Source organism: Chrysemys picta, chromosome 12 (genome assembly GCF_011386835.1).
Source record: "Chrysemys picta bellii isolate R12L10 chromosome 12, ASM1138683v2, whole genome shotgun sequence".
Taxonomy (NCBI): Eukaryota; Metazoa; Chordata; order Testudines; family Emydidae; genus Chrysemys; species Chrysemys picta.
The window spans coordinates 39613964-39641506 of NC_088802.1; the positions used below are offsets into that span (position 1 = coordinate 39613964).

General features: G+C 49.4%; 1 protein-coding gene across 10 annotated transcripts in view; it reads left to right on the forward strand.

Annotated features, from left to right (window-relative positions):
• Positions 1–27543, forward strand: part of SEPTIN9 (septin 9) — a 253554-nt gene that overhangs the window by 205845 nt on the left and 20166 nt on the right. For all 10 annotated transcript variants that reach the window (XM_008163849.4, XM_042841180.2, XM_008163848.4 and 7 more), the window contains 4 exons: positions 12077–12268; positions 19446–19574; positions 19957–20038; positions 21843–21980. In XM_008163849.4, the coding sequence (XP_008162071.1) occupies positions 12077–12268; positions 19446–19574; positions 19957–20038; positions 21843–21980 (541 nt within the window). The remainder of the gene's footprint in view (positions 1–12076; positions 12269–19445; positions 19575–19956; positions 20039–21842; positions 21981–27543) is intronic.

Below are 27543 nucleotides of genomic sequence, written 5' to 3' on the forward strand. Positions count from 1 at the left end.
CTCTGGGACCCTCCCTCCTCATGGGGTCCCAGGCCTTGGGCTCCAGCCTGAGCTTCAATGTCTACACCGCAAGCCCAAGTCAGCTGACCCCAGGCCAGCCATGGGTGTTTAATTGCAGTGTAGACATATCCTAAAGCAGTGGCTCTCAACCTTTTCAAATTACCGTATCCCTTTCAGGAGTCTGCTTTGTCTTGCATACCCCCAAGTTTCACCTCACTTAAAAATGACTTGCTTACAAAATCAGACAAAAATACAAAAGTGTCACAGCCACACTATTACTGACACCTTGCTTATTTTCTCATTTTTACCATGTAATTATAAAATAAATCAATTGGAATATAAATATTATATACTATACACTGAAATGTAAGTATAACACAATAGAAACAAGTCACTTACCCCTAGTTGAGAACCACTGTCCTAAAGGATCAGGGGCTCCCATTGTGTGTTTAAGCAGGATGTCGTTTAGCTTGAGTTCAGTTCCTTTCCGTCCACTTTCGAAGTGCCACATGCTGGATTGGCAGGTTGAACAACTCACTCCATAGCAGCATCTGCATCACCAGTGTGCCTCCCCATCTGGGAATGAGAGAAGAGGCCTGTCTGCAGGTTCACTTTTGGCCTGGTTTCTCTGCAGAGGCTACCAACACGGGCACCTCTTTGGGATGAGAGACCCCCCTCACTAGGCTCTGGACAGAAACCATCACCTTGATCAGTGTATATATACGGCAGTTGTCTGGTCATCTCACCAATCGACCCAGGAGGCAGAGACGAGATCCTTCTCCCGTTTCTGGCTTATGGCTTTTGTGGTGGGCATAAGAACCTCCAAAACTTGAAGCAAGGGTAACCGATGCCAGCTGGGGCAGATGCCCCTGCAGAGAGTCTGAAACGGTAGCTTTGAGGCATGAATTGCCCCGTTCACTCAGCTGCCCAGTCCTCTTCCACCTCTGCATCAGATGGTCTAAAACCAAAGCACTGAAGCATATTTCTTACTTACCTTTTGACTTCATTGTATTGCCTTTGGCTTCAGAGGTTCTGCAGACAAGACTCAGAGTGCTCCTAATTCAGGAGCAGCCGTCTTCGCGGCCATCCCTCTTCGAGATTGTCCAATGGGGTCATGCTTGGCGTCTCCCATGTGGCGTCCCTGGCACCAGGAGCAGCCCCATGGCATTCGTTTCTTGTGGGCTGTCTGTTTTTTAGTGGGTGATTGTGGGGAGGAAGGGGAAGAAATGCTGTGGAGGGGGAAAAGGGCCATGAAATAATTGCCTCGTGGGGTTAAGTGCAGTCTGTGATGACCATAGAGTTCTCCTAATCCCCATACATTCACCCATAGTACCTCTGGACATACATTCTGGCTTGATTTTTCAAAGGAGCTTAAGCAAACACAGGGCCCAAATCCCATGGAAAGTCAATGGGAGTTAGGAACCTCCCTCCTTTGAGAACTCCTGGCCCCTCTGCTCAGGAAATGCCTGGGCTTCAACAGCAAGCTTGGCCTAGGATGGAGCTGCAGGATGAAGGTAGGGGACCTAGCCCCTGTGCGTGCTGTGCTTGGTCCATGGTGCTGAGTCTGCCTCTAACCAGCCGAGTGCTTTAAATGCACATTCGGGTTCTAAAACACATCCATGCCAGCAATGGCGTCATGGGATTGCGGCGCCCAACAGTTCAGAGGTTAGTTGGCCTTGGTCTGTACTGCTCTCGTAGCCATTTGTGGATACCTGACCCTGAGAAGCTGTTGCTTTTCATCCCCTCAGCTGACTGATACTGTTGGTTCAGCGCTGTGCATCCCACATGCGTGATATGATGAGCCCACTGGACAGACCTGTGTGTTTCCCTGTCACACCCATGCCTGAAACACAGAGAAAGATCATTTGTAGCAGCTGGTAGCAACTCCCCCTTCCCCTTGTGGGGTCTGGAGCTTCTTTCCTTCGCTCTGGTACCTGTAATTGAGAGGAATCCAGGAGGTAATCAGGTGCTAAGTGCAAACTGAAGATTGAAGGCCAGCAATAGAAGGAAACTGTGGGGAGAGAAATGAACTCTGTGGAGGGGAAATCCTGCCTGTGCAGATCTCCAAGAAGAAGAGGGGAGAATCAAGTTGTCTTTCTGCGGCAGTTTTATACCCTCCAAGGTGTACAAACCTCTGTGCTAATCCGAGTGAAGACTGTGACCCGTCTAGAGAAACGCGCTCAGTACTGGGGGGGGGGGGGAGAGAGTGATTAACTGGGCCGCACAGATCCCACAGAACAAGGCTCGAGGCCCACGAATGTCCCAGTGGAAGGTGCTGTTGCTCCTTTAGAGGTGCATGATGGTGCTTCGGGCAGTTTAGCAGCAGTGCTTCTCCTGGCTCCTTTGAAAGGGAGAGTTTGTTATGGGCCCACTCTTCTGCCTTTAGCTCCAGTAACCTTGGCAGAGGGGGCATTTTGTAGCCAGAGACGTGCATAGCATATGGAGGGTTAAACCATGGCAATACATAGGGATGATGCTGAATCATGTTGCATGGTTGGGTGCTGCACTCTGACATAGCTGTTGTGTAGGACTTGAAACCAATTTCTCTGGTAGGGCTTTAAGCAACATCCCTCAGCTTGGCTTCAATCTTTAAGGGTATGTCTCCACTGCAATTAGACACCCACTGCTGGCCCGTGCCAGCTGACTCCGGGTTGTGGGGCTCGGGTTAAGAGGCTGTTTCATTGCGGTGTAGATGTTCAGGCTTGGACTGGAGCCCAGGCTTCTAGGACTCTGTGAGGTGGGACGGTCCCCGGGCTCGGGCATCTACACTGCAATTAAACAGCCCCTTAGCCACGTGAAGTATTATATTACATTTGTTGGTTAAACCCCTTTATAAAGGGCAAAGAGGCACTAATATTAATGATATAAATAGGGGTATATTGCAATATGATACAGGCTAAATTAGAGGCTACTGATTGGCTAAGATTTAGAAAAATATTACTTTTTCCCTCCCTACCCCAAGTTCGTTAAGGAGGAGAGGCTGAGGAATATTAAAAGTTTTATTTTTAGGTAGTTTTGTTTAGTTTTCGCAAGCTATTTATTTATTTATTTATTTATTTCCGTATATATTTGCCTTTACCTTCCAGGGCTTCAATATAATGGTAGGTGATTCAGTGTAGCCTTGCGGCAGTCTGGTCCATGTATATTGAAGCCCTGGAAGGTAAAGGCAAATAAATACTGGCTTTCTGGGTGAGTGGGAATAGAGGAAAAAGGCAGAACACAGATCCACCACTGTAAAGTAGGTCGTTGTGGGGGGAATGCAGGATAGGATGGTAGCAGGGTTAGGGACAACAGGGAACAGGGGATGAACAACAGAGAAATGTAACCTCTCTTCTTCCCCTAATCTCACATATGGCACGCTAAACACCAATCCCAGGCTTTTTAACCGGCAGGATAGGGGAATTACATTTGCTTGTGGTTTGGATGATGATTCCCTGCCGAATCAGGGAAACCAAAACAGGCCGGATCCCCTCCTCAGCAGCCTTAGAAAGGGGATACTGTGGGATCCTGGGAAGGGGCTTATTTGGGTCCAACCGAATTTTGACTGGTTGCAACAAAGCAATACAACCCACTTGATTTGCATGGTCCTCCCATAGTGATGGGGGGACTTGGGTCAATATTTCCTGCTGGGCTGGGGAAAGATCCGATCTTGGCATCTCCTTTGGGGAAACAGCCTGCAAGACCCCCAGGACCTCCTGTTGGGAGGTCTCAGGAGCCTCCAGGAACACCCCCTTTGGGGTGCAAAAGATGGAACAATTTAGCTTACAAAAAAATGGGTTAGTGTGTTAAAACACCGATAAACTGTAATTAATGCCACATTAGGGACCATTAAATTCACACTGTCCTTATCCAGTTTTCAAATTACATATTATTTCCGCCCTTAGTGCAATAACCCAAAAACTTCTAACAAAAAATGGTATTAAGTATCAGCAAGTCTAAAAAGGCATTGCAGTAAAATCTAACATGTTCAAAAGTTTAAAATTTTCTAAATAACCAGCTCACGGCCGTTCAAAGCAATCTTAAACATCAGGTGTGGCCTACTGCCCTTACAAACACCTCAAAAGTACCATCTAATCTGTTGCCATGAAGACATACTTAAAAATGTTCTGGGTAAAAGTGCAAACGTTGGCAATGCTCATCCCAAACATATGGGCCGGTTGGAGGGGTGTGGGCTCCCACATACCAAATCCTGCCAGGTCCATAAAAAGAATGCATGTAAAATTGGGTACTTCACCAAAACATTTAAAAAAAATAAACCTCCTGGTATGCCTAACCAATTTATAGTCAGTGCTCCTAAAATAACACCTAATATCTAAATAAAAAAAAAAAATCATTAAACACTCTGGCCATTAAAGTCTCCACAGCTTCAAACCCCTTCCCCAGGCCCTACTCTTCCCCGTCACCCAGCCCAAAAATAACAAGGCTGAACTCAAAAAAGTTCAGCACGCGCTGGAAGCTAAAACGGAGGTTGTAGGCCCACTTAGTGTCAGTACCCCTAGCATTAACTCCCTTAAACATGCCGGCACCAATCGTAGCACTCCCAAGCTGGCCAGTTCACGATCCTCAGCCGTGTCCAGCAAAAACAGATCTTGGTGATGCCTACACGGCATCCGAGGAGGGAAAGTGTGGGGGAATAGGCCTGGTTGGCCTCCCTTGCACCGATCAGAACATCAGCGAAGACTCATATAGGCCCGCCCTGCAGGCCACAAGCCTGAACCAAACTAAGTGTTATGTTCTCTGCCAGTCTCGGTCAAGGGTCATGACCAGAGGAGGGAGGGGGCAAAGAAGGAAAAAAATAAAAAGCCCCAGCAGCAGCACTAATAAAATATGTTCATGGCTGGTAAAATATAATAACCACTTGTGTGAAGCAATAGGTAACTTTAGCTGAATGCAAACTGACTAAATGCAGCTTCTCCTTTGGGTGATCTGTGACCCCCCTCCCGTGATTCCAGCTAAATGCAAGGTAGCCAATCATGATTCTCTTCTGGGTGCTCTGTGACCTCCCCGAATTTCTAGCTAAATGCAAAACTAGCCAATCACGTCTCTCTTTTGGGTGCCCAGTAACCCCCCCGGTGCACTATCGGTAACACCCCGAAAAAGTAACATGCACCCTACCGAGAATGTACCCTAGCTGGTGCCAAGTTTTAACCGCATCAGGCTTCTCAAGAAGCCCTCCACCCTAATATGCACCCAATTCTTAAAAAATAATAAAAAAGGTGCCGGAAAAGGAAACAAACCCTAACTCTTTTTATTTTTGTAAATAACGGATAATTTGTACTATGTTTGCGGTTTGCAAAAATAAAAGAAGCCTGCAAGCTCTGATCGGGGGCGTAGTTTCTAACTGCAACCCCCAACGCGTTGGTATGTATTGCAATAAACTGGCCTCAGGCTTAAGTCTGTAAACTAAAATCAATGCGTGGGTGACTTTTTCCACGACATAGACATACCCTAACTCTGCCATTCCTGATGAACACTTTCCTTGCATGGAGCGCCTCTCAGACTCCTCATAAATAGAGGCAGCCTGATCTAGAGGGCGGAGCAGGGAATTTCCAGCTTAAAGCCATTTTCCTGTCTTTAAAATGGGGATAATTGTGTTTATCCCCCTTTGTAAGGCTCTGAAGAAGTCACGTGCAAAGTGGCGGGAAGCCTGCAAATCATCAGTGGGGCAACTGTACTATCAAGGCGCCAAAGGAGCCTCAAGGAAAACAAGGCTATTACAGAGAAGCTCAGTTAATTCTTTGCATAGGCCTTCACTGCAGAGGATGTGAGGGAGATTCCCATACCTGAGCCATTGTTTTCAGGTGACAAATCTGAGGAACTGTCCCAGACTGAGGTGTCAGTAGAGGTGGTTTTGGAACAAATGGATAAATTAACCAGTACCAGGACCTGATGGTTTTCACCCAAGAGTTCTGAAGGAACTCCAGTATGAAACTTCTGAACTACTAACTGTGGTATATGACCTATCACTGAAATCAACCTCTGTACCAGATGACTGGAGGGTAGCTAATGTAATGCCAATTTTTAAAAAGGGTTCCAGAGGCGATTACAGGGCGGTGCGTAACTTCAGTACCAGGCAAATTGATGAAAACTCTAGTAAAGAACAGAATTATCAGACACATAGATGAACATAGTATGTTGGGGAAGAGTCAACACTGCTTTTGTAAAGGGAAACCATGCCTCACCAATCTATTAGAATTCTTTTTTTTTTTTGGCGGCGGGGGGGGGGGGGGGGGGTGTCAACAAGCAACCAGGCAAGGGTGATCTAGTAGATATACTTGCATCTGAAGAAGTGAGGTTCTTACCCACAAAAGCTTATGGTCCCAGTACTTCTGTTAGTCTCAAAGGTGCCACAGGACCCTCTGTTGCTTTCTAGTAGATATAGTGAACTTGGACTTTCAGAAAGCCTTTGACGGGGTCCCACACCAAAGGCTCTTAAGTAAAATAAGCAGTCATGGGGTAAGAGGAAAGATCCTCTCATGTATCAGTATCTGCTTAAAAGATAGGAATAAAGTATTAGTTTTCATAATGGAAAATGGTAAATAGATGGGTCCCCTGAGAATCTGTACTGGGATTTATGCTGTTCAACATATTTATAAATGATCAGGGAAAAAGGGGTAAACAGTGAAGCGACAAAGTTTGCAGATGATACAAACTGCTCAAGATAGTGGAGTCTAAAGCTGACTGGGAAGAGTTACAAAGGAATCTCGCAAAACTGGGGAGTGGGCAAGAAAATGGCAGATGAAATTCAGTGTTGATAAATGCAAAGTAATGCACATTGGCAAACATAATCCAAAATATACATGCAGAACGATGGGATCTAAATTAGATGTTTCAGAGTAGCAGCCGTGTTAGTCTGTATCCGCAAAAAGAAGAACAGGAGTACTTGTGGCACCTTAGAGACTAACAAATTTATTAGAGCATAAGCTTTCGTGGACTACAGCCCGCTTCTTCGGATGCATATAGGTGCAAATTAGATGTTGCCAGCTCGGCCCCGCATGGGTAGCAGGTGTGCTCTCTGTGCCAGAGGTGAGCTTTTCATGTTGATACACAGATGTTGAGTTTGGCTTGCGTCCGGTGTGTGTGTGTGTACATACTGCTATCAACCATCCCAGGGTCTCTGGCAAACTGAACTCCTGCACAGCTGTACTGGGTCTTGTTGCTGCCTGTAGCGTAGCACTTGGTTTATTTTGTTCTTGCTAGTGCGGTGACATTCTGATGATCCCCTATCCATGTATCTCTGAAGAGCGCAAACAGCATGCAAAGTAACATGCATTTCGTCAGCTAGCTGTCACCACAAAACTCATGGGAGGGTTGCACCTGGTTATCCCAGGTTATCCTCAACTAGAGGAAACAAGACCTCTGTAATGAGCTGGATACTGTGTATCCACTACCCTTTCCAGAATGCAGTTGGAACTGCTTGGCTATGTGTCAAAGGCCCTAGACCGAGATTTTCCTTTAGCGCAAAGGGGTAGGGGCTTTTGGGGCGCGGAGGCATCTGAGATCCGTCTTAGCTGTTGCTATGAGTTCTCTAGGTGGGCAGCATAGTGACAACCATGAATTTCTTAGGCAACCACAGATTTGCATCAGTATTGTGTAGCTTGGTACATGCCCGCTTCTAGCACTCAGACCTTCTGGTTAGTGGTGTTGATATGAGTATTATGGAAAGTTCTGCCGCTCTGGCACTGTTACCATGATCAAGAAGATATGTTTTAAATACAAACAGGAAATCCTGGCAGCATGTATTTACAGCCAACTACTGCATCTGTTCAGATTTAGTTCTGAGGCTGTTTTATACATGTTTGGCGAGAACACTCCCCCAGCCATAATGGAAAGATCTGCCTGGAGAAAAGCAGGAGAGCCTATTGTTCCAAGAACTGCTGCAGGCAAATTACTCATGCTTCAGAATGTCAGAGGAATCCTGGATACAGATTGGCTGGTGAGAATAAGGCCAGGACACAACCAACCATGCCAAAGTGGGACGCTCGAGTGCACCTATTGACGATGACTTTTTGTTAGTTAATTGCTGGTTATTAAAGGAACACTGTCAATTTAGAGTCACACATCTTAAAAATTGTTCACCTACATTTGCAACAAGTAACATGTATGGCTACTTGCAGCACTGGTAAGTCAAATGAAAAAAATATTCTCAATTTCTTTGTTACAAAAATCTCTCCTGTGCAGTTGAGAGCACTGCATACAGAGTTGGTGACACTGCTTCACCCTGTAGGGTCAGTAACTTTCCCCTAGTCAGGTTGAGCTTTCAGACCACAGCAGGAGGAGAGAGAAACATTTAAAAGAAATTCTTTCCGATCACATTTTCTTATAGCCTGGACCAAGCAGTCGTGGAATGAGCTGCTACCTAACTGCATTGCCATACGCTAGCTGGCAGCAAGTCATTACGATTTGCACCAATAGGATGTTGTTTGCGTTTCCTCTGATGTAGGGCTTTTATCTGGTCTTCTGAAACATGAGCACCTTGGTGTAGTCAATTGTGGACTTGTGTGAGTTGGGTTGGAACATCCCAGCTCGGTGTGTCTAGTCCATTCCCTTGCACCATATGGCGGTTTACCTTTCTGTTTGCCAAGCACAGACCTATGTACCAATGAATGTTGCATTCTCTCATAGCATTGCAAGCATTGTTAGAAGCTAGGTGGGTTGGAGAACGTGGGAGCAGATACTGTAGGTTCATTTCCTTTGCTGCAAATGGAGAATAACTCTCTTCTCCAGATATTTTATTTCCCGGTTCTGACTCTTAGAGTACAAACAATGCGGCTTCTTTAGTTGAGCACAGAGAGTAAACTCCAATTTCTTTGCTATCAGCTTTCTGCTCCAGGGCTGCCTTATTGCTCCCCAATCCTATATGCTCCCGTACATACATGAGCAATCCACACAAACCACCCCAGAATCGTACAGGTTTAGGGTTCAGTCCTACTGATTTCTCTTACCTAAGCTATGCTTAAAAGGGTGCTTTGTATTATTGTTTCTGTGACTGCAACAGTTAAACCCTTACATAGCCCAGTATTTCTCCTAGCGGGCGCATTCTTTCCAAGTGGATTTGTTTTTTCAAGTGGTATGTAGGATTTTTTTCCAGTCTTGGCTTTGCCATTTTGAAAATGGCACTAATTCAGGATCCATGGAAAGACTTCTGGCTTGCTGGGTCTATAATTTTGCAAGGAGCAGTGTTGGGGCCAGCAGCCCATTATCAACATGGCTTTTTGTGGCTTTGGTACAAAGCTATGCTTTGAAGGAACGTGCCGCTACTGTGCATATAAAAATTGGTGTGTGTTCTCTACTGGATCGGTGTGTAACTCTGTTCTCGAGAGCCTGGTATTTTGTGTGTGTGTGTGGTGTTTTGTTTTTTTGTTTGTTTTGTTTTTAAGTTCTAAGTCATCTAAATGCATTTGTGCTGTCAGTTTGTATTCTGCAATGTAGGATTGAGTATGTGAAATGTGTGCTACTTGGGAGAAGTGAATGCTTCCCAGTGCCAGATCCATGTGAGTCCTGATTGTCTGGCTTACCCGAGGTTACAAGTTTTTGTGGCTCACTGGCAGAGAGGGGATGGTGGATGTGAAAGTGGCTGTGTTTGGATGTAGGCTTCTTTAGTTCAGCTAAACTCTCTCTCACACACACACGTACACACGTTTTTGGACTTAAGGAGGGGGGGGGAAAAGCACCTAGCACATCATAAAAGGCCAAAAATAACAGCAGAGTGAAGCAAACAAGCCAGGAGCGGGTCTGATGTCATCCTCGCTAGGCCTAGCACCAGTGAGGGAGGAATGTGTCCAGAGCCTCTGAGATTTCCCAAAAGGCATTGATTACCCCAGAATAGAGAACAAAGCACTGGCCCTAGACCAGGGGTTCTCACAACAAATTTTTTGGTGGCCTCACCAAATCTTGCTGGTGGCTGCTCTGACCATTTTTCCTAAAATACCTTAGGAAAAACAAATAAATATGCACATACATATGTCCAAATCATTGTAATTTATCTACGTAGGGGTTGGCTTTTTTGCAGGCTCAATAATAAAACTAATGTACGGTTGTCTCTGTTCTTTACTGGAACTAAACAGAATAGAAACACAAATAAGGTGCTTTGAGCATTCTTGTCTTTTTTTCTTGGTGTTTCTTTTGCTTTACTTGGTTGCTTTTTTTGTTTTTGTTTTGTTTTAAGACTTGCTGGCTACTAAGTGTGCTGTGAAAAGTGATATTAACAAACATCCAAATATCATTTTCACAGCAGACTTACTCAGCCCTGGCAAGCCCGGGGACAAATTAAGCCCTGGGTACGGAGGCAATGGGGGCACTGGGGGAGGCTAAGGGGGGGTAGAGGCTAAGGGGGTTGAGTTCGGGACCAGAGCCTGCCACCACGCAGCCAGGGGACAGGGCCTGGAGGCGGAACCCAAACCCCCTTGGCTGGAGCCCAACCCCCACCCCGCGAAGGTGGGGAACTCACTGGCTGCCTGTTCCTCCAGTTTGTGTCTCTCTCCAAAGGAGGGCAGGGTCCAACCACTGCTGGTGGCCCCTGGGGAGGGGCTGCTGCTTTGCTCCCCCTCCCCCCCATCCAATCACCACCCAGGAGGCTGTGGCCACAAGAAAAGCCCCTGGTGGCCGCATTTGAGAAACGCTGCCCTAGGCTGCAGCTTCCAAGACCCAGGCTGGTGGGGGGTGGGGGGGGGGGCGGTTGAACATCCTATAGGGTGGCAGCTTTTTGGCTTCTACTGGAGTTTTTCTCTAAAAACTGAACTACTTTGGCTCTCATTGCAGGCTCTGGTTCCTTCTGGGAAGGGAGAATTCATGAGCTACTTTAGTTTGGGTGGCCCAGAAATAACACACTGGCCAATTGAGCAGGGTTCTCACGTGTGGATTGGAGATGCAGTTTAGCTATTCCCCTTTAATTTACAGGGTTTCCCTGATCAAGCCACTTCCAAACGAAGTGGGGCACACTTGTGCATTTTGTGATTGCCCTTTACCAGCTTAAAGTTGCAGTGTTTCCTTACAGGTCGCATGAACTTGCCGCTCTGTTAACATGTGGGTGTGGGAGTTACTAGCCACTTGTTTTTTCTTTCTACACAGACTAATTGAAGCTCTTAATACCCACATGCTACTTCCTCCCCCCTGCCTCCACGTACACTCTTAATAGTGACAATACCATGGAACTTTACTAATTCTTCCTCTGCTAATCCACAAACCCAACAACGGTTTCTCAAACCAGGCAGTCCCGCCCCGTTTATAAACAACAAGTTAGGGAGGGGGTTGTCTACACGGGGAAATTTACCAGCAGAACTACACCAGTATAATTATCTCTGCAACTATGCAGTGTAAACCAACACCCCCACCCCACCTTGTGTGGATGCTCTTTCAGGATTTAGAGTGGCCTCTTTTCAGCCTAGCTTTTGTCTCTTTGGAAGCAGTTGAAGCAAAACTAAGTGCGGTATAATACTACCACTATGGCTGAGTCAGTAAATTTCCCCACGTAGACAAGCCCTTAGTAGCAGGGTCTGTACTGAGATCTCATCTCACTAAGACTTCATCGATCTTACTAAATATTCTGACTAGGACACTTACAGGAAGGTTCCTTGGCTCTGGAATTCACCTCCCTCCTTGCTGTGATTGATTTGCATCATCAGATTTCTGATGACCTTTGGGATATGATGCAAGAGCAGCCTGTTCTACCAGGCAGCTCTTGTGAATGGAGGGTGGGGGGGAATGGATGGGGGTTGGGAAGATACTGCAGGAGGGGGCTCTGGTATGGGCCTGGTTGGACAACCTATTATTCCATTTTAAATTGCTTTAAATAAGCTTTGTAATGTGCCTAGACCCAGAGTTGGGTGCAGTGAATGGTAAACCAAGCTCACTGCACTCCAAGGAAGCACGGTCTGTGATGCATTATCCATTTTTAACCCGTCTGTCCCCTTCACTTGCAGTGATTGGCTAGGTTAGTCATTGCCACTCATGCTCAGGGCATCTCTTAACTTCCAAGCTAACGGGCAAGAGGATGTTTGTTGCTGTCCCCTCCCGTTGCTCTGCACTCAGCATTTACTTCCCAGAGTTCCTCACTGCTCTTCCTTCACTTCCACAGGTCCAGAGGCAGTTCCCAGTTACACGCCCAGCATGACAGACGCCCCCAGAGACGCCGGCCTCAAGCAGGCGGCACCACCGCGGCCCGAAAAGCCGGCCCCCGACTTCAGCTACGTCGGGATCGACGCCATCCTCGAGCAGATGAGAAGGAAAGCCATGAAGCAGGGATTTGAGTTCAACATCATGGTAGTTGGTGAGTTCCCGTCAGACACTGCTCTCCGAGGAGACGCCGGCTGCGCTGTGCTTGGTGGAGGACAAGCTGTTTATTTTATAGTTCCTTGGCAGGATTATTCTCCCTGTAGCTTCTACAGGAGCAGCTTCTAAGATTTAATGCTGGGATTCTTGCATTGGGAGTCAGCAAACTCCCCTTCCACTTTAAGGGGCCTGTCTTGCTGTCAGTTGTTAAAGTGCAGAGTGGGTTGGAATCAGTGTTGCCAGGCATATCTCTTAGCATTTAAGAGTTTATGTGCCCTTAAATCTAGTGGGGGCTCTCCACGGCCAGATCCACGTGGAGTGCCCCCACTTGTGCCGTGGACCAAGATGTCTTTCCCCTCTCTGTTCCTGTTTTGTCCCCAGTGCAGTTGTTTGATGGTATAAGTGGGAGGCCAGGAGTAACTGCATGATTTCAACCTCTTCCTGTGAGTATGTACAGCTCCTAGCACAATGGGGCCTGGTTTTCAATTGAGGCCTCTAGGTTTTACTGTACTACAGACAAACAAGGAGTAAGCAGTGATTCTGCCTGCGGCGCCTCCTGCTGGTCATCTTGGGAATTAGCTCTCCAGCCTCCATAGCGCCCTCTGCAGCCGGTGTCCCGCTGCCGCTTGGCCCCCGTGTCCCTCCTGGACCCCAGATGACCCTTTCTCTGGGTACTGCCCCCAGGCAGCACCCTCACCATTTCTGTGGGTCTCCCCGCTCAGGGGAACCCCTACCCACTATCCCCACCTTGCCTCAGTATTTGGCTACTGCCGGTCACCATCTAGCACCCGCTCACTGGGGCAGACTGCAGTGTCTCAGCCATTCATCATAGGCAAGGGGGGTTTGGACCTGCTGCCTCGGCCTACCCGTGGGCTGCCCTTTGCAACCACAGTACCCAATTGGCCTTAGACTAGGCCGCAGCCTGGGGTTTTCCAGGCCGGAGCTCCCCAGCTCCCTTGGCCTTCCCCCCCAGCCCTGCTCCCCCCAGATACCTTCTCCACTCCCTAGCAGCCAGGCCCTTCTCCCTCTACAAACAGAGAGAGTGTGTCTGTGCTCCTGGCTCAAAGCCTTTTTATAGGGGCCTGCTGTGGTCTGTTTGGGGCGTGGCTCCCAGCTGTGTCTACTTCCCCAATCAGCCTGGAAGCTGCTTGCCCCAGCCACAGCCCTCTGCTGGGCTGTTCTAAGCCCCTCAGAGCAGGAGTGGGTGACCACCCCGCTACATTGCCCAAGTTGTACGGAGAATTTCCCCAGATCTGCTGCATTTACCAGGGGATGCCAGGCGCTGTGTGAGATGGTGCTGCTTGTGAAACAAGGCCTCAGAGCAAGGCTCTTTCCCTGAAAGGCCTGGGGGAAGGGAGGGAGAGTGCAGTTTACAGGTGGGGTGTCCGAGGCTGGAGATGAAGAGGGGTGTGCCGGAGGGGGGCTGGAAACCAACACCATTATCAGGATAGTTGCTGTGGTGTAAGCAGGGCCTGTGCAGCATGGCACAGTGTGGCCCTGGGTCTCTACTCCCCTACAGCTGAATTCTTGATGTGTTATGATGAAGAGGAGGGGCTGTTGCTTTGCATCCCGGTTGCCTTCCCTTTTCCATTGCTGTGTGGGTGAGGCACAAACCACTTGGCTCTCAGAGCTGGACTGGGGGTGCAGCAGCTTTATAAGCAGGGGAGGAAATAACACTGAACAGTCGCTGATGTAATTAAAGGACCCCAGCGGGGCTGGCCTCATTTTGAGGCTCCTCTGGCTGGACCATTTGCCAGCCTGAGTGGCCTGCAGCATATAAAAGCTTCCCCTGGGATCCCAATATGCAATGTTCACTGGGATTATAGCATCCCTGGTGCTTGTGGTATGTGGGCAAGGGGGAGGAGCTTTGCTTTTCCCTCTGGCCTTGTGAATGATGAGCTTGGTGCCAAAACCTGATAAGCCGACAGACGTTCTTGAGCTCTTGTTATCCCTTTGAGAATGCAGTGGATAAAGGACAAGGAACCTGGAGTCTTCCTTCGGTCCCCTGCCATCCCCACCACCACAACCCACCTGCCCTCACTTGGGGGCCTCCGGTTTCCTTACTGCTGCTCTAGCTGCAGTTTTACTTCTGTGGTTATCAAAGGTTCCGTTTGATAAGCCTCTAATGTAAGAGGTTTACAGCTTGGCTCTGCCGAAACTTGCCTCAGGTTAAAGCTGTCTGTCTCAGCAGATATCAATTGAAATCCAAGCACGTGGACTCCATAGGTTTGGTTATTAAGGGGGAGGCTTTACAGAAGAACAAACTTTGAAGCAGCATCTGTCTGTAAAAGAAATGAGCACAGCCAGTGCGATTTGTGCTCCCTGCGCTATCCGTGTGTCTCTGTAGAACTGTCATCGATGCTCCGTGCTTTGCAGTGGTACCCAGATCTAAGCAACTCACCTTGCAAAGTTCAAGGTGGTTTGCCTGGCCCCATGAAACTCAGCCTGGGATCTGGAAGTCAGAACCCATTTGATTAGGGTGAGCATATGTCCCGTTTTGGTCAGGACAGACCCCCTTTTGAAACTCTGTCCTGGATGTCACAACTCTGGGCATTTCTCCCATTTGCTCTTGCCCTAGGGAAGGTGCAGAGGAACGTTCAGGTAAGAGCAAACGGGAGAAATCCCCAGTTTTGCTAAAAAAGTCATGATGCCCATGATGGGTGGGGGCAATGCCAGGCCGGGCTCGGGCCAGCCCCCCACAGCTACACCCAATGTTCCGTTTTCAGTTAGGGAAATATGATCACCCTACACTTGACTCCTGCATAATCCCCAGGAATAAGGGCTTGCAAAGCGGCTTGTCCCCTCCTCAGTTCCTCTTGAGCAACTGTAAGCAGGACTTGGCCAGGCAACTGTAGATAAGCAGTCTCAAAGATGACCGCCCCGTGGCAGAGTGCAAGGAGAAGAGAACGCAACACTGAGGCTGTGTGGAGCGCAAGGCCTCTGGCATGGTTATTTTTCCCTGTCCCTCAGTGCCTCCTGCTGGTGGGGATGGAGCGGGACAATGTCTGCTCACCCCTCATGGTGGAGGGTACAAAGCGCTCTTTATCCTGGATTGGTGAAGCACAGAAGGAAAGTCTGGGGGTCGAAGACTACTGGAGTGGCTTGGCTAACCTGCGCCATGTGCTATCACTGTCACTTTCCTCTGACATCCACTCCCCTGGGAGCCTGATTCTGCACCTGGCTTCCCTGCCCCCAACATGTAGCTCTCTTGCTCTCTCTGCCCTCATCCCTTTCCCACATGCACCTGGACAGCCGGCGCCTCCTTGCCGGTTACCATGGTTAGCCCCAAAGAGCTGTGCAGCGAGCCCAAAACCAGGTCTGGCTCACAACAAACCTAGAACTTGGGTCAGAGTCACTAAGGCTGGTGAGCTTGAGCTGGTTTTGGGGGGTTACAATAGCTTCTTCCCAAATCAGCTGCAATTTCAGCTGAGTTTCTGTCCCCCAAAGATCAAGATTCTTCATGAGATCTGAAGTTGCATGATCTGAGACCCATAGCCCCTGCCAGGGCTGGACTTGCTTCTGCCCTGTCCTGGGATACCCTGAGCTCACAGCTTGGGGGTGTTGCCCCGGGGTTCCCAGGAGCCACAACTCTCCTCTTGCCATCCAAGGGCAGGCTGCAGTGGGAGGGCACCTCTTCCTTCTGCAGTTCTCGTGGTAATGGGAGACTTTTAAGAGGGGCCCGGACTTCCATGCCTCACAGAACAGAAACTCTGTTCTTTCCTTGGCAAGCTCCCGGCTGAGTGTTCACAGGCTGGGGAATTCGTGGCAGTCTAAACAAGTGCTGAAACTCTCTGCCGATCACAGGAAAACACAGGGTATGCAACAGAGCGTGCGGGCGGTGCTCAGTGCATGTGAATGGGAGGGTAACCCTTGCGATGGATCACTGAGCTTTATAAGGACAGGTTGGACAATCATCTGTCGGAGATGGTCTAGGGTTAGCTGGTCCTGCCTCAGGACAGGGGGCTGGACTAGATGGCTTCTCAAGGTCCCTTCTAGCCCTACAGGTCTGAGTCTGAGGCCCCAGGATGGGATCTCCCATCATCCCCTCACTCTCTCCTGCCTGATTAAATACCACAGCAAGTTTGGGAGAAAACAGGCTTCCTGAATCTGTACAGATAAGGGCAAGGGGATGGGGCAGCTGCTTATTTCAGGGCTCCCTCAGAACTGAGGTAATACTTTTGGGGTGTGTCTGTCTGACTGACTGACTGAATCTGGGAGTCTTGCCATGTTCCTGAAACTGTCTGGAAGCCACCCACAGGTCTCTGGTTCGGGCAGACAGAAGGGAGAAATGAGGAGTAGCCAAGCAGTTTCAGTCCTTCTTCCTGATGGGCTTAGTCTAAAGCATCCACTCTGTGGAGTCCATTTGAATGCAGCTAAGTGGGATTCTCGGGGTTAGCCTAGTCTTCAGGCAGTGCGGAGCACCCAAAGAACCTGTATCGGAGAGAAACTTCCCAGGTGACTTGCTTACAGGAGCTGAAGAGAAGCACGCCTTCCCTGGACACGTTCTTTCCAGTCAGCTCTTTCTTGGTCCGTCCTCTGCCTTTCTTCATTAGTGCTCAGCTGGGCAGCCCCACAAAGAGCCAGACAACACCTCACTGTATTGCCCAGACCCTTATCTAGGTATAATATAGCCCCCACTCTGGCATTTGAGCACTTGCAAAGACAGGAGCTATTATCCTTGTTTTACAGCTGGGGAAGCGAGCGAGGGGCAGTGAAGTTAAGTGACTTGCCCCGAATTACACGGGAAGCCTGTGGCAGAGCTGGCAATTGAACCCAGTTGTCCTGTGACCGTCTGGTGCCTTCAACACAGGACCATCCTTTCTGTAGAGCAAATCTCTCTGGGGACCTTTGCCACCGTGGGCACTACTAATGTCCTCTACAATACTGTTGAGAGCTTTGATCAGATTCCTGGAAGTGTTTAGCTCGTGGGTCAGTCTGGATTTACCAGAACTACTTTAGTCCCCTAATCCCTGCCACTAAGGTGTGATTACAGCCAGGAAAAGGTCTATACAAAAAATGACTCCTTACTCCGGGGTATTGAGAAGCTGCAAAGTAACTACTTTCCTGAACAAAATCAGCATAGTACGTGACCAGAGGTGGCTAAAAAGCTTCGCATTCCAACCTCTGTCTCTGCTACCAGCTCCCAGGAGCTGCTCTTCTCTAGTGTGTTTCACTCCAGCTAATTAAACAGTGTCAGATGCAGGAACAGACTAGCACAGGTTGCAACAATGTATCACCTCTTAATTAGAAGCATATGAGAAAAACTAACAAGATCCTAAATAGAATACCTAGATCAGCCTATTTTGTTTACAGTTCAGGCATTGTTAACCCTTCTGTTGCTTGATGAAACTCTGCAAAGGGCAAAACACTTGAACTGTATTGGTTCCCTGTGTTTCTTTTGCACCCATAGCTGCTCTGCCTACTGACAAAAACAAGACTTCCTTCTGTTGGCCCGGCTAAAAGCAGGTGGGGAGATACTATGGGAGAGCAAACCAGTGCAAAAGGTTTTGGGACCTGTGAGCTTTCTGGATGTTTGGGGGGAGGGGAAGGGGTGTATTTTGATCTTCTGGGTCCTGGAAGGGTGGGCGTGGAGGTTGGGTGTGGGGCAGAGGCTGGGAGCTCTGACAGACTAAGCTTACTCTGAAGCACTTTTGCAAATTTAGTTAGAAGCTAGTGGCCCCGCTGGTTAGCTGAGGCTTGTCTGACAGCATTTTTCCTAGGAATTTTCTAGCACTAGCATTGATCTAAACAACAGAGATAGTTTTAGCCCAAGCTGCCATGTGCTGCCCAAATCTGGCCCTTAAGAGAACCTCTGATCCTGTTAAATGTGACTGATTTCTGGGGCCAGAGCCAATGCTTCATCAGTCTAGCTGAAAGAACCAACCAATCCCCAAACCTAATTTATTCCCCTTTGTGATCCCAGCCATAAACCATTGGATTGTGTTTTTAGCCCAGGCCTGGATCATTCGTATCTATCCCCTGCAGGATTTATTGAAGAGGTTGGGGGAACCGGTCTGTCATGGTGGATGATCAAAAACATAAGATAGTTTAGTGTGTCCTCTTTAATATCAGCTGAGATAAAGCTAGAGGGAGCCTTGCAAGGAATGGAATTCATGTGGGACAGACAGTGAAGGAAGCCTGTAGATCAGCCCTCCTATGGGCCATTTCAATCTGTAAGTCCCTTTAAGAGAATCTTTATTGAAGGGGTCATGGCAGAGGGAGAGCTTGTCTGCTTCCCATCCTCTTAAGGAGGGAAATGGTTATTGCAGGCTTATGGGGGCAAATAAATAACTCAAGATGACTGTGTGGCCTCTGTGTTGGCTCAGTTAAGGTTAATAAAGGGGTTCTGTAAACATTAGCCCTTCAGTGCTATGTGTATCTCTGCCCTTACGGGTCGTGTGAGCCGCTGCTGTTTAGCTTACTGACAAACTAGCTATTCACATGCTCCCCAATGAGTTTGTCTAGTTGTGCCCAAATGGGCCGTGTTTTCCGTCTAGCGCATCTTCAACCAAGCGAGATCTTGTTCCATAGTGGAGGGAGTCACTTGTGTGACTTCATTCTACGGGGTGCCGGATCCCTGCGCTTTCCATCCCACATCTCTGGGCAATGTCTTCAAACACACGGGTTTTGTGTTCCACTCTGAACAGGGACAGGGAGCAAAGAACTGTATTGATTGCAGGAGGAAGCTGTTTCCACTGAGTGTGTTGCCTCATTGAAAGCAAAAGCATCCTTAGTAAAGAGGGAGTTGCAGTTCCAGTGACCCACACCCGCAAGCTGAGGTTACTTGACTAATGTGTGGCATGAGCAGGAGAACCTTCCCCTGTCAAAACAGACCTGGGCTGAATGGGCTACAGGAACCGCTTTGCTATGTCATCCAGCAGGGGGCACAAAACATGAGCCGGTCTGAAATGTTTGCTCCAGTAGAGGGTGCCAGCACACATGTACCCAAGCCAATATGCAGCCATCTCCTTGTGTGAAGAAATATCCCAGAGGGTGTGGGAAATACTGTTAAGTTCTGCAAAGAAACTGTTGGTATGCGCAAAGCCACTGCCTGCGGAGTTGGCCCCACCCTAGTTAGCAGAATGTGTTCTTGATGCATGATGTGAACGGGAAATTCCCGTAAAGGTAAAATGGAGACAGTTCCAACTCCAATTCTGACTCTCCTTGTCCTCCAGGTCAGAGTGGCTTGGGGAAGTCCACGTTAATCAACACCCTCTTCAAATCCAAAGTCAGCCGGAAATCCGTTCAGCCAGCTTCTGAAGAGCGGATCCCCAAAACCATCGAAATAAAGTCGATCACTCATGGTGAGTCTCTTGGGCACACACGCAGCTTGGGGGTGACAGAGTTCTAGAGGCTCCTCCTAGGCCAAGAGAAGCTAGAGCATCTTCTCCGTATCCACCAGCCTAGACTCCTTTATGCCGGAATGCAATCAGCTGAGATTCCTGGCAGGGTATCGTGCCTCACAGGGGGAGGAGTTATATGGATTATTGAAAGAGCCAAGCTGCATAGTCTCTTCTTTATAATGCAGTTGAAATGCCACTGATGTGATAGGATGCTGCATCTTTGGAGGGCTGCAGGTACCAAGCCTGCAGCTGCTTGGAGAGATCTCTGGTGGTAAGGCAAGGCTGCACGCTCGGCCTGTCTCTGCTTGCGGCCTACACCATCCCTTGGACGTTTCTGTTTCAGATATTGAGGAGAAAGGCGTCCGTATGAAGCTGACCGTCATCGACACCCCAGGGTTTGGAGACCACATCAACAATGAGAACTGGTGAGGAGAACACTGCAGCCGAATGGCCCCGGGCTGTGCTGCTGCTTGGCTGGCATAGGCCTTCTGTCATGCAGACCACCTATGGGGGTGGGGGCTCACTTTGCACCGCCCTTCCTTTGGCCCGGGGCATGGAATGGGCCATGGCACATTGCAAAGATGTGGCTCTCATTCTGCCCAGCTTGGCTGTCGAGGGGCGGGGAGGGAGGCTGGAGATGCTGAACAGCTGGGCTGATGAGCTGCAAAGGGAAACCAGATAATCCTGCCAGCTTCCTTCCCCAGCAGGCTCCAGTGCAAAGGGCTGTGGTTAGTCAGCATTCTCTGCCCGGGGGTGGAGCCCAACCATCCCAGAGTGTCGCTTTGCGGGCAGGGCAGGTGTTCCTCTCCCCCCCCCCCCCCCCCCCCCCAAAAAAAAAAAAAAAAAGGCTGAGGAATCCTGCTCTTTGGGCAAAGAACCTGGCCAAATGGTGTGGAGATGGCATGGGGAGAGCGGTGACCCACTGGTGGTTAGTTACAACCATCCCCTCCCTCTGCCCCCCACACCTCAGGGCCCTGGGGCAAAGCGCTATGTTGCACTGCTCTCAGCAGGCCGAAGGCCAGACTTTGCCCTAGATTTCCTAGGAAATGGCCAGGCAGTTCCATCAGCAGCTGTTAGAGAGCACCCAGCTGCCACTGCTAAGGAGGCCACCCGTCTCCTCAGCCCCAGCATCCCCATCATGCTGACACGACTGATCCCCTAGCCCTTCCTGTGTCTGCTGGAGAGTTAGCAGCTATGGGGAAAGTCCTTGGACGTTCAGAGGCGGTGGCTGCCCCATGTGTTCCACTCATGGGGGGAGGGTGCAAAAATAATCAATTTATAAATATCTATATCCCCCCCCACACACACACACACACACACACACAATGTGGTGATGAGGTTAACCTTGGAAGCATACAGACAAATTTGAGTGTGACCAATCTCTGGGGTGGGGGCACACAAGCACTTTTTTTTTTCTTCCAGCCACTCCCCTGCCCCCCAACCTCTCTCTAAATACATTGTCTAGGAAAGCACTACAAACTCTGTTAAACTTTCTGGGGCACTGGCAGGTCTCCCGCAGTCCGGGCAGTCGATGGCTAACTGCTCTGCTGCCTTTCCCAGAAGTGATTCCTGGTGAAGGGTTATGGCTGGGATCCTGGGGTGGATGGGGAAGAGCAGGAAGATGGCAGGGCTAAGCTGTCAGGCTTTCCGGGGCTTATCTGACCCTCCTGGTGTTGTTCATTAATATTTCTGTTCTGAAACGGGCCAGAGCCTAGTTGGTCACAGGATGTCCATTACTGCAGCAGTAAAGGGCCTACTGTGGGCACTAACACTTACGAAGCCTGCTTACCATTGTGAGAGGCTCGCATTTGGATGGTGGAGCCCAGTTGTCCTCGTGAAGTGGTTGCAGGCTCTGCACTGCCTCCTAGCGCTAGAGGCGGAGTTCACAGCCAAGAAGCTGAGCTCTCTTGCTGCCACGCATCCTAGTTGTTTCCCTTGTTGAGTGCCGGGACTGGGAGGATTCCCAGAAAACTTGGCTCCTTTTAGAAAGGTGATAAAACAAGATTTGCCATTCACACAGGACTTGGGGGATTCTTTTCTTAGCTGCCTGCAGCTGTGGTAGGAAACATTCCCGTGCTTTTACTTGGAGGCCCAATTCTGCAAGATGCTGAGCACTGTCCACTCCCAATGACTGCCCCTTTCAGAATCCAATGCAGAGCGTAGCCTGTGGGTGGTTTTAGAGTCCCTGCATGAGTCCTGTCTCACCTGTGTATATGTCTTTCTGCACAGCTGGCAGCCCATCATGAAGTTCATCAATGACCAGTACGAGAAGTACTTGCAGGAGGAGCTCAATGTTAACCGGAAGAGGCGGATCCCAGACACCAGGGTGCACTGCTGTATATACTTCATCCCAGCCACCGGCCATGCGTATGTACCCTCCTCCTCAGGAGAATGATCTTTCCTACTGTGGTGTGTGTGTGTGTGTGTGTGTGTGTGTGTGTGTGTGTGTGTGTGTGGTGGGGGGTGGGGGGGGTAATGATCAAGATTGAACCTACTTGCCCCTCTGGTGCTAGCTGTCTCTGTCTTTAATCTTCCCCAGAAGTTGCTAAGAAATTCAAAATCACTCTGGTTTGTGTGACCTTACAATAACTTTTTCCAGTCAATCATCTTTAGTGCAAATACTACATCCTGTTTAGCCAGGTTCTGGTCACTTCCTGTATGTTGAAGCATGCACACATGGACTGCTAGGTGCTCTATATACAGTCCCACACAAGTAACATATGAATGCAGTAATTCCTAATGCTTATAGCTAGCTCCCTTCCCCATCTAGTGCTGCTAGTATTAACACAAAGCAATCCAAGCCAGGCATAGGTAAAACAAATATGCAGGCATCACTTCATTTCCCCCCTCCCCCACCTCCCTCCCCCCAGGGACGAATTAAACAAGTCTGTAGCATCCCAAGAGTCCATGTGAGTAGTGACTAGAATCTGATAGTAATGTGCTTGCCAACGTTTAAAGTGCCTCCCTAGCATGCTATCCGTTTTTGTTAAGCAAGGATCCAGTTGTCCTAGCAGTATAGAGCAGATCGAACCAGTTGGTACTGAGCCTGAAGGGGGTATTTATAAATAGAGCTTTTAGCCTGGAAGTGATCATGGCCTATTTCATGTGTAGCCTCGTTTCTGTCCCTGGCACCTCTAAAAAGCGAGTGTCCAAGTGTCGGGACCTAGAATTTTCATTTGGTTTGTGGCGATTCCTTCACTCAAGATCTGGCCTCGTCTACATGGGAGGTTTCTTCTGTATAAACAAGGTATGAACTTAACCTTATATAGCAACAGAGGGTCCTGTGGCACCTTTAAGACTAACAGAAGTATTGGGAGCATAAGCTTTCCTGGGTAAGAACCTCACTTCTTCAGATGCAAGTCAACCTTATATAGTTATACTAGTCTAACCCCCTGTGTGGACACTCTTGTTTGGATATGAGTCACATGTTTTGGTTTCACTTATATCACTTGGGAAGGGGCTTTAGCTAAACCAAAAAAAAAAAGTCACTCTTCTACTGGAATAATTGTCCTAGTGTGGAAAGTTAGACAGGTATAACTATACCTGTGTAACTGACCAAACTTTCCCATGTAGACAAGACCTTAGAGTCCCCTTCTCCATTGGCTTTAGAGAAAAAAGTCCGTGTCAATGTGAACGGCCCTGCACGTACATTAGCATAGAGCAGAGATGGTTGCATATGTGCCATCTGCAAAGACCCCAGGGTCCTTGGATTGTCTGATTGGGCTGCTTGCCTGGACTCTTTATCTGTTGTAGCCTTCTGTTAGGGGCAGAGGGAGCTGATGGAGTTGTCTGCCTCGGGATGATCAGGTAGAATAAAAGGCCTTTTCTAGAGAAGACTCTAGGTCTGGTGACCTGGCAAATCCCACTCTTCGGCAAAAGAAGAAAAGGAGGCTGTGAGCCCCCCGCTTGTGTGCAAGGAGCCATTGGAGCTTTAGAAAGGGTGACCACGTGCAGGCCCTTGAACCCTTAGCACTGCGGCTGTGCCACTGACCCGGTCGTGCACCCAGCAGCAGGAGTCTTGAGGTGGAGCAAATGACCTATTCCAAGGCCCCCTCCCCCCTCCCTGGGAAAGCATGGAAAGCGCCGTCATTCTGTGTGTGGCCATCGTGTGTGCGGGGGAGGGCACTGACATGTTAGGCTCATCCCTCTGCCTGTGCCTCTCTAATGGCATGTTCTGGTTTCTCTCACCCAGCTGCTCCCAGGGTAACAGTGTTTGCATGGAAGTCCGACTCTCTGCTTCCTTCCTCTCGCTCTTTCTCTCTCCTCCCCCCCCCCCCCGCTCTCTCTCCAAAGAACATGTGTTTCCAATATAAGAAAATGGCCCTGCAGTTCGAGAGGCTTCATTACCACGCTGCACGCAACAGGCTCCTTCCCCTGCAATAGCCTTTGGCTGCGTGTAGCCTGATACCCCAGCTGGGGGTTAGAGCCCGCTAGCTTGGCTGCCGTCTCAGGTTGCTTCTCTTAGGGCCACGGTTTCCTGCCCAGGTGTCAAAGAGGACATCTGGCTCCTGACTTTCGCCTCCCGTTGGAGGATGCATATATGCCGGGGAACAGCAGGACGCACTGAGGCCATAGACTACAGCTCAGGGGGAGGGAGGGCCTTTAATGGGAATGTGGAGTGGATGGGAAATGCGGGCTCTCTGAGTTGTAACGTGCAGCGTTTGAGTTCCTGATGCCACTCTCTGGTTAGTTTCAAGTCTACTTTCTCATTGCCATTGGCACTTTCCTCCTGCCCTTCATAATCTCCCCTGCTCTTCTATGGAGTTGCCCCATGCTCAGAGATTATGGGCTAGCACAGGGTGGACTCTCTCTTCCCGCTGTAGAGTGGAGTATTGTTTGAAATGACCATAAGCCTTTTCCGAGAGTGGTGAGCAGGGAGGCAGCTTCCTGTAGTTTTACGTAAGCAAGGCACATCCCTTCATGTTGGCTTTGTGCATCTCTAACACAGGTGTGAGCTGCAGATGCTAGTGTAACCCACACACCTTCTGGGTGTGGTGTTTTGTCCCATCTAGTGGCACTGAGACCACAGAGAGATTAATGAGTCTGCTCTGCAGCCATGTGGCTTTTAGCTCAGACAGTAGAGACTCATGCATTTAGCTCCAGATTCGATCCGGCCTGCCAACGTTATACTAGCACTGTCTTGAATATGCCACAAGTGGAGGGAACTGGGACTAGAACCCTGGATGCTTCCGCTCTCCAACCTCAGGCCTCTATCACTTGAGCCACCTTAGGAGGTAATGACAGGTATTCCTTTCATTCTGTGGATCCCCACTGGGGGCAACATCACACGGATCGCAATGGGATGGATCACTCGATGATTACCTGTTCTGTTCATTCCCTCTGAAGCACCTGGCATTGGCCACTGTCAGAAGACAGGATACTGGGCTAGATGGACCATTGGTCTAACCCACTATGGCCAGTCTTATGATGCTCACCAGAGGTGTCCACAGAAGGGATAACTCGAGTGTGGTGGTTCAACCTATCAGGATGAATAACCTGCTTTAATTTGGATCCCAGTTTTTCTTGGCAGCCAGCTCCCTCTCCCCAGTCTCACGGACATATCTTACTACTGTCAATCATTTGCACCAACTACAGAAAACATGCTAGAGGGCTTAATCCCGATGTCATTCTGAAGCTCCCAGCGCTGTTCGGATTGTCCTTTTCAGGGGCGTTCTGCCTCTTCATTGACAGTGGGAAGTGCTGCTTTCCAGACCTGATGATTCAAGGACAGAGCATTACTCTTATCTTCCCTTCCCAAACTGCACAGCAAGGATTCCTAGCACCCTCTTGGCAGCATGTGGCTGCTTCCGCAGCCAGCAGTGTGCAGAGGGTTAGTTTAACCTGCAGTACCTTGTGAAGATGGGGACCAGCTTGGAGTTAATTCTGCTTTCTGTGCCAGTTGCATTTGGATTAATCCCTGCTCCTCTGGAGCTGGGTTTTTTTTGTCGCCGTCATAAACATTTAACATACATTCAGATCCCACCAAGACTGGTGAATCCCTGAGTGGCTTTTACGAGACTGTTGAAGATAGCACTCCAGTCTGTGAGCCAGAGATATCCTATCCCTTTATAGCCCTGACCCGATAGTCTGCTCGGTTCCATTTCAAACTCCGCTGTAGACGTTGAGTAAAAGGTTTGTCTATTCCTCCCATCGAGTGGAATCCAAGGGTGAATCAGCTGATGACTTTTCCATCTCCTAAGGACACATCCTCAGCTCTGTCTCCCATCAGTCAGGAGTCCAGGGCAGACAAAACTAATCTAGTGTGTGCCCTGCCCTCCTCGTAAGGCCCCAGTAAAATGATGTTTGCAAAGACTAAGTAACATGCTGGCAGGGGCTTTTGGCCATGGAAGTAAAGCCCCAAATACTCACCACCCAATAAATTCCACAGCAGGCTCTGCATGATGTCTGGAAAGCACGGCTTGACTCTGAAAAGTGACTGTGAAATATAGCACTTTCTCACTCGCCAGGTGTGCGGCCTGTGTGTGTTGGAGCCGCTGCTTCTGACTGTACTGACACCATCCAGTTTCCTCTCCTGTTAGTCTCCCTGCTATGGGAGAGGGAGCTAGATTCAGTTCCGGCTTGTGCCTCAGCAGGTTCCTGTTGCGCACTTAGGTATGTCTACATGGAGCTTGCTTCCTGCATGGGTAGACAGACGCACACTAGCTCTGCTAATGACTTGCCCGAGTGTGTCCTCAGGGGGGGGGTGGGATTGTGCTCAGGTGGCTAGCCCAAGCCCCGCCCATGCCACAGCAGCCAGGTGCTATTTGTAGCACCCTAGCTCGAGCAGAGCTAGCATGCGCCTGTCCACCTGTGCCGGGAAGCACCCTCCCAGCTTCTGTGCAGAGGTTCCCTTACTGGCGGTGGTGGTGGAGCCCGGTGTGACTCCGCACAGGTGTATTGCTCAATGTACCAGTCGGAAGATTTTATTTCTTGCTGCTGGTTCAATCTGAGATGCCACTGACAGGGTATTCTGTGTCTGGTCCTCACAGCGGCTTTTATTCCTTAACTGCATTGTAAGGGAACAAGCAAGAGCTGAGTCTGCCCTACAATGCTCCTTCTAATTTTTTACATCCAGGTGCGGAATGAATTTTATGTGCACCAATATGGAGGTGATGTGTGGCGGGGAGGGGCCGAGGGATTCGAAGTGGGGAGGGAGCTCAGGGCTGGGGATGCAGAGGGGTGAGGGCTCTGGCTGGGGATGCGGGCTCTGGGGTGGGGCTGGGGATGAGGGGTTTGGGGTGTGAGAGGGGGCTCAGGGCTGGGGCAGAGAGTTGGGATACTGGGGAGGGGTGTGGGCTCTAGGGTGGGGCTGGGGATTAAGGGTTTGGGGTGCAGGCTGCCACAGGGCTGAGGTGGGGAGAGAGGACTACCCCCACCCCTCTTTTGCCGCGGCAGCTCCAGGGCTGGGGGAGATGCACCTCTCCCCGTCACAGCCCTGCATGCCCCAATTTGCTCCCCACCCACCCCCTACCTCTGTCCTCTCCAGACCCCTGTGGCTGCGCACCTGTGTGGTCCTTGATAGTCTGCTGCGTGGCCATGCAGCTTAGAGGGGAACTTGCCTGCCCAATCCCACCTGGCGAGCCCAGTTGTAGATAACCTGAAGGGGCCATACACAACCCCAGCAGTAATACCCCATTCCCTCCCGCAGCCCCAAACTCTGTGGGGCTGAGTAGTGGTCACATAACAAAAAGGAAGGGAAGGGTTTTATAGCCACCCAGTGTGTATATTTCAGCTACATGGAACAATCCCCTGCCACAGTTCCACTCAGCTGTGGCTTGTCCTCTTTCTCTAGAGATCCTTTGCCTGTGAGGCAAAGGCAGTTTCTCTTGTACGTGTTCAGTCACAGATCTGGGCTTCCAGAGAACATACTGGGAAAGAGTTAAAATATAATCAGTTGCCTCTTGTGAACTGCACCCACAGTCTGCTTATG